At 45.5% G+C, this 7,289-nt stretch overlaps 1 protein-coding gene across 3 annotated transcripts in view; it reads left to right on the top strand.

The window, feature by feature from the left end:
• Ube2f (ubiquitin conjugating enzyme E2 F (putative)) overlaps window positions 1-7,289 on the top strand; it is a 59,810-nt gene that overhangs the window by 31,747 nt on the left and 20,774 nt on the right. For all 3 annotated transcript variants that reach the window (XM_029563260.1, XM_008832480.3, XM_008832479.3), the window contains one exon: window positions 2,079-2,146. In XM_029563260.1, the coding sequence (XP_029419120.1) occupies window positions 2,079-2,146 (68 nt within the window). The remainder of the gene's footprint in view (window positions 1-2,078; window positions 2,147-7,289) is intronic.

The raw sequence follows: 7,289 nt of genomic DNA, 5'->3' as shown, positions 1-7,289 counted from the left end.
GTGTTCTTAACCGCTGAGCCATCTCTCCAGCCCCAATAAAATATTTTTTTTTAAAAAAGAAAGAAAAACAAAGGACCATCGTTCTCTGAAATGAGTGAATTTGTTAATGCAGAGTGTGAAGCTGCAAACCAGGAGGCTTCATAGAAGGGCGTCATCTAACACTGATCATGAGACAGAACCCATGAGATAAAACTGCTTCTTAAAAATGGGAAACTGGCAACAGAGCCAACAAAACCAAGATGGACAACCAGAAGGAAAATTGTTTATAACGAGACAGAGGTGGACTGGAGAGATTACTGAGCAGTCAAGAGTGCTAGCTGTCCTTCCAGAGGACCTGAGTTCGGTTCTAAGCACTCACTTCAGGAGTCCCACAACTGCTTGTAATGCTAGCTTTAAGGGATCCAGCACTTTCTTCAGGCCTCTGTGGGTACCCATACATGTGACATACATATTCTTGTAAATAAAAATAAACTTTGTTTTAAAAAACAAGGCTAAGCCAGGCGAGGTGGTGCACACCTTTAGTCCCAGCACTCGGGAGGCAGAGGCAGGTGAATCTCTGTGAGTTCAAGGCCAGCCTGGTCTACATACCAAGTGCCTCAAAAAGACAGAAGAAAAAAAAAAAAAAGCAAGGCTAATTTAACAGGTCTTTGCATCAGTAACAATAAAACAGACGCTCACTTACAAGAGTCAGAGGACTTGACCATTTGGTTCTTGGGGACAAGATACAAACGATGAATAACCTAAAATATTTCAGCCTGGCTAGTATGTAGCTAATGGGTATAAAATAAAGGGCAAAAAGTACTTGTACCAGATTGGCAAACAGTATGAACACTAGCAATCAGGGAATGGCCTCTGTAACTGTTGGGCAATGTAACAGGCAGATGCGTCTCAAGTTCTTAAAGAAGCCTGCTTCTATTGGTGGTTTGTTTGGTGCTAATGACCTGCTGCTGTTGAAGCAGGAAGTTTCAGTGTTGCAGATTTGTTCCCTTGGACCTTCATCTTCAAGATACTGCTCCTTTGTGCCACAATTGGAAGTTGAGAGTCACCTGTTATGTCTGGGAAAACCTCAGTAACACGGCAGCACCCTCTGCTGGCAGCAGCACTTTTAACCCTTTCCTTACCCTGGTTGGTCCAGTGAAGCAAGAGGGACTGTGGACCTGGGAGGCCTGGACATCCTCTTGTGTTCTTACAAGCTCTCATTTCCCGAGAGCCTCTTTTCTGAAGGCACTTGCTGAGGCAGTGATTATTTCTGCCCAGTTGCCCACTGTGTCCCCTGACCGCTGAACCACTAGGCAGGGGGAGGGTGCCAGGGATGTATATGCTGAGTGACTGGAAGTCATTTGCAGGGAAAACAGCAGTCAGCACTCATCAACTTGAGTGACATCTTCATAGGGAGTCCAGCAGCAGACAAGTAATGATGTAATTCACAAAGACAGGACAAAGTTGGAGACCTCAGAAGCATCCTGGAAGACCCACGAGTTGTGGCCACTTAAGAGAGCAGAGGATCAGCGGGGCATGGTGGCACACGCCTTTAATCCCAGCACTCGGAGGCAGGGGTGGGCGGATCTCTGTGAGTTCAAGGCCAGCCTGGTCTACATAGTGAGTTCCAGGACAGCTGGGGCTACAGGGAGACCCTGTCTCAAAAAGACCAAAAAAAAAGAGCAGAGGATAATGAAGTCAAAACCTACCTTGGCTACGTAGCTATTTTGAGTTCAGCCTACTACATGAGACTCTGTCTCAAGGCATGGAAAAGTAACTCACTCAAGGCAGAAGATGAGTTAAGAGGGGGGCATACTAACTGCATAGTCCCCTGAAAACAGGCAGTCTTCCTGAAGGATAACCCTGACCTTTCCTGAGGGCACATTGGCCCATGGAGCCAGGCAGTGGGCTGGCAGCGATATGTGTAAAACAGGTCAGGGCTGCCCCAGTGCGTGGCTATGGCGAAGGAACCGAGGAACTCTGTGGTCCTGGTTTTGACCGCTTAATTTTGTGTTTGCCATATTCTAACATAGTGTTTGCTTTTTGTTTCTTTTTTTTTATTTAAAGATTGTTTTGTTTTGTTTTGTGTTTTTTAATAGATGAGGGTTACTACCAAGGTGGAAAATTTCAGTTTGAAACTGAAGTTCCTGATGCTTACAACATGGTGGTGAGTATATGGATCCTAAACCTCATCCCTCCATCTCCTGGGAGACAGCATGGGGACACAGGGACACAGAGGGGGACAGACTACCCTGGGAGCCATGCTGCCAGCACAAGTTCCCCTTCATCTCTGTTTGTGTCCCTGGGCCAAAAGCAAAACCCCTTGTGTGTCTCTGGCGGCATTAGCAGCAGTGTTTAGAATTTCAGTGCAGAAACTCATTTATCTAACAAGTACTTAGAGCTCTTTGTGCATGTGCTCTGCCTATGTATCTTGTGTAAATCTTTTTTGTTAAATGGGGGGGAGCATAGTTCTAATTTAAGACTGGTTTTATTTATGCTCTAATGCCAAAATTCCAGAAACCTATAATACTAGAATTTCAGATAATCAATAACTTAAAATTTTAAACTATATATTCATAACTCCATCTTAATTCCTCAGAGATTGTATTAGATAATAATTCTACCAAATACTATCACGTATCACATACAGTGTTCGTTTTTGAGGAACTTAACAGCCCGATTAGGTAAGATGTAGACCATCGAGGCAGTGGTAAGAGTGGTCAGTAGCTGACAAGTAGATAGATGGCAGGAAGCTACTTTACATAACTTCAGACACAGGGAGGTCAGCACCTTTGGAACCTGGGTGAGGCCAGTTAGTTTCAAAGCCAGGAGAAGGTGTTCTGGGTAGCATGGGCTGTGTGGAACTGTGGCTACAGGTGTAAAAGGAGAAATGTCAGCCCGTGGAAGGCAGGTGGATCCATTTAACACCAGGTTCACGGCACAGTGCAAACAGGACAAAACGGGGGTCAGAATAATGGGAGGAAACAAGACCATTCACATTGAGGGCTCTGTGGGACATTTTAACCCTGAAAACCCCAGAAGATTCTGAAAAGCTCCACACAACATCCTGAGCCAGGCAGTCAGAGATGATGTTGTGCTTCAGTGACATCAGTTAGTCTGAACTGCTGTTAGTGTGTATACCATCAGGATAATGTGAAATATATGCTGTGTCTGTGTGTGATACGTGTGCACTCTCCATTACATGTTGTATCTGTGTGTGATACGTGTGCACGTCTCCATTGCTCCTGATGATTTCTAGCCCTCTTAGTTCAACAAGTACAAAAAAAAAAGTGATGGTGGCACAGTGAAAAACAGTCTTGAAAACCTGCTGATGAGGCTATGGGACAGTGTACACTAACTGCTCCCTGTTGCTAAGGCTGTGGGACAGTGTACAGTAACTGCTCCCTGTTGCTGAGGCCGTGGGACAGTGTACACTAACTGCTCCCTGTTGCTAAGGCTGTGGGACAGTGTACAGTAACTGCTCCCTGTTGCTGAGGCCGTGGGACAGTGTACACTAACTGCTCCCTGTTGCTAAGGCTGTGGGACAGTGTACAGTAACTGCTCCCTGTTGCTGAGGCCGTGGGACAGTGTACACTAACTGCTCCCTGTTGTCTGTCCTGATTCAATGGCTACAACTCTTGTTTGAAGCCAAATCTTAAACCTGTAGAAATTGATTTTCACTGGGCTTCTGCATTAAGAAGTCTTTATGAAGATGATGAGGAATAGTTGTCAATTGAAGAAAATAAAAGATGTAATTTTGAAACAAGGTGTGTAGCTCAAGTGTTTTCCCAGCCTGCCAGCCAGCCAGCCTGCCTACTGGCACTGTCCTCCTTTCCTGGTTACAAACCGAGAGGCCTCAATGAAAGTACCTAATGGTGTGGTCTGAGTGCTGATGCTTAGAGCATGGGCACAGTTTGGTAGGTTCTCAAAAGAATCAGCTGTGTAGAATATAGGCATACAAGCTTTACTGTGTCTAAATGTAGGCTGTCTCTGAGTGCTGGATTCAAAGGTTCAAAGGTGATGTGTTTATGACATTTTTATCTGGATAGCTGAAGGAAGACTTTAGCACAGGCTGATGAACTTTCCAACAAGCCTTGGAAGGTCTCAGGACCAAGCTTCAGGTGTGTCAGGCCTCATCGAGTAGCTCAGTTTCTTGTTCTCGTAGAAAGGAAGCAAAATACAAGAAAATACCAAGAATGTCATCTGAGTCTTCTTTGATTCATTTGGTAGTCCAGTGGTCAGAAAACTAAAGTTTATGTGTTAACGATTCTACCTCATCCCAGACAGAACAGCAGTCAGCAAGAAAACAGGAACCAGTGGGAGGCTGGGGAAGAAACTTCAGTGGGAGTATAAAACTAGTGTAGCCATTTTGGACGTCAGTATGGCAGTTCCTCAAAGCTAGAATGGCCATGATTCAGCCATCCCTGAGTCTGTATCCAAAGGAGCTCAAGTCAGCATGTGACAGAGCTATGAACACTCATATTTACTGCAGCGCTAGTAACATTAGCCAAGATAAGGAGTCAGCCTGGGTGCCTGTCAGCCGATGAGTGAAGACAATATGGCATAGGTACATAGTGGGCGTCTTGGTTTTTTTCTTCATTGCTGTGATAAAACACTCTGACCACTACCTACTTGGGTTGGAAAGGGTTTGTTCAGCTTTTATCTCCCAGGTCACAGTTCATCAGGGAGCCCAAGGTAGGAACTCAGGGCAGGAATCTGGAGCAGGGGCCATCGAGGAACGCTGCTTACTGGTTTGTTCCCCTGGCCCCTGCTCAGCCTGCTTTCTTACGCAACACAGGCCCACCTGCCCAGGGGTGGCACCACACACAGTGGGCTGGGCCCTCCCACATCACTCAACAATCAAGAAAATACCCCACAGACATGGCCACAGGCCAGTCCAATAGAGGCAATTCCCCAACTGAGGCTCCCAAGCTATCTAGCACAGTGGGGTTTTCTTCAGCAATAAACAAAGATATTTTTAAAATTAAAGTTTAAAATGTAACTAAAGCTGGTGCAGTGATACTTGGAATCCTAATAGTCAAGAGGTTGAGGTAGAAGGGTTTCCAGTTTGAGCCCAGCCTAGGCCGCAGAGTGATACTCTTGTCTCTAGAACAAAGTAAAAAGCTAGAAATGTTAGACTATTTACCTAGTATGGGAGATAATTTGGATTTAATCTCAAGTTCTGGGGTGTGGTGGTGTGGAGAGGCAGGAAGGTGGAATAAACAATGTGGAAAACTACTGATCCTTGATGATATGACCCCATTTTCTTATGAATTGGTGACTGTCCAGGGTGAAAGTTGAAGATAAGTTTTGAACCTTCTCTCCAGCTCCTTCATTACCAGGCCTCATAGGAAAGCAGAAATTCTCTATCCCTACAGGGTTTGACTTTTTAAACCTTGTCATAATTTTTCTTGTATTTTAAATTTTTTATTACATTTCTTTATTGTTAATTGGTAGAATGCCTGCTGTGTGGAGGTAGGCAGATAACTTTCAGGGGTTGATTTTCTCCTTCAACCATGTGGGTCTCAAAGATCAAACTCAGATTATCAGGTTTGACAGCAAGCTCCTTTACCCACTGAGCCATCTTGTAAGCCTGTTAAGACTAGTTCTGTTCCCTGCCCCTAGCCTGTCCAGGCTTTCCCTTTTTGCCTCTCTACCATGCAGATGTGTGATCCACAGCAAGAAATGTTCAGAAAACCCTTAGGTACAGTGTTCAGTTGGACATAGACATGCTGGTGGTTATCAGAGCTTTCTCACCGTTTCATCTCGGTGATCTCCCTGTAGGAGGCTTCACCAGCTTCTGCACACCATTCTGATGTGTGGCCTATACCTGCCCCAGTGGGCATGTGGAGTACGACTGCCCAGAGCTCAGCTCCTGCCCCTGTAGACTTTGTAGCATGGAAACCAGGTGTAGAGATTAGCCAGCAGGTGAAAGGACAAAGACCACAGGCACTTGAGATAAGCAGCATGGGAGTGAACTTTGATTGGCTGGGGAGACAGCCAGAGTAGCTGCACTTCAGCCTGAAGGGTTTGGGAGAGAGACCCCGTGGCCACTGTACGGCTGTCTGAGCAACTTCTGTACCTCATGAGGACTTTCTGTTGTTTTCTGAGACAGGGGCTTCCTGTAGCCCCAGCTGACCTGGTGCTACGTAGACCAGGCTGGCCTCCATCTCACAGACATCCTGCCTCCCGAGTGCTGGGATGAAAATCCTCTACTACCACACCTGGCCTTCTCGTGAGAACTTTTTTAAACTAGTAATTAGAGTTCCTGCACTCAGAAAAACTTTTGGTCAGTGAATTAGATTGTTATTTTAGAATACTTTTTTTTTTTTTTTGGTCTTTTTGAGACAGGGTCTCCCTGTAGTCCCAGTTGTCCTGGAATTCACCATGTAGACCAGGCTGGCCTTGAACTCACAGAGATCCTCCTGCCTCTGCCTCCCGAGTGCTGGGATTAAACACGCTGGGTCTGTTTTAGAATACTTGTAAAGCAAAAATGCCTATTGGACACACATACACAAACACACACACACACACACACCTGCGTTCCAACAGCAGATTTCCTTCGTTTTTTTATCCCTTTGTCCCTTATACCTCAGAGCCTGAAGCCTGCCTAGTAATCTTTCTTGGTGACATTAAGCTCTGTGGTACCAAGGTGTATGTCAGATGCTACTGGGCTAGAGATAAGAGGGTACTTTTTAGGAATTCCTTTACCCCAGAGACGGATTCAGCCACTGATAATGATGAGCCAAAGTGATAACCAGTTGATCACACTCCCTCGGGGTGATGGGAAACTGGTTGGAATAGGAGTGTGTGTGTCACACAGGTTACACTGTTCCTAAAGCTTGTCAACTGCTTGGGGCAAATCCATGTGGAGGAAGGGAGCAAGGAGCTTTGGCCCTTTGGCTTGTTTCTTCTGGAAATGGCACATCACATCCTCTCAATATATTGGCCACATCTGACACGTGACCCAACTGAGGAGAACCAGCTAAGCAGCAGTGAAGTCCTACTGCACAGAGCCTGGGAACTCAGTGCTTTGCCTGTTACGAAGCAGTCAGTGATCACATCACTGTGCTGTGGACAACGATTTCAACCAGTCCTTTATCAGTGGCCAATATTTTGCTAATAAAAACCAGACTTTCTGTAAGTGGTCAATATTTTTCAGTTATGAACCACACATAGCTCTGTTGTGTCATTCCCTCTTTCTTGGCAACCTTTTGAAAATATAAAAACCAGTTTTAGGGGCTGGAGAGATGGCTCAGCAGTTAAGAACACTGGTTGTTCTTGCAGAAGACCCAGATTCAAATCCCAGC

The sequence above is a fragment of the Nannospalax galili genome, unplaced genomic scaffold (assembly GCF_000622305.1).
Source record: "Nannospalax galili isolate Female #2095 unplaced genomic scaffold, S.galili_v1.0 scaffold1536, whole genome shotgun sequence".
NCBI classification, from domain to species: domain Eukaryota; kingdom Metazoa; phylum Chordata; class Mammalia; order Rodentia; family Spalacidae; genus Nannospalax; species Nannospalax galili.
The sequence above is the reverse complement of the archived record's forward strand: the minus strand, read 5'-3'. Positions and strand labels throughout refer to the sequence as shown.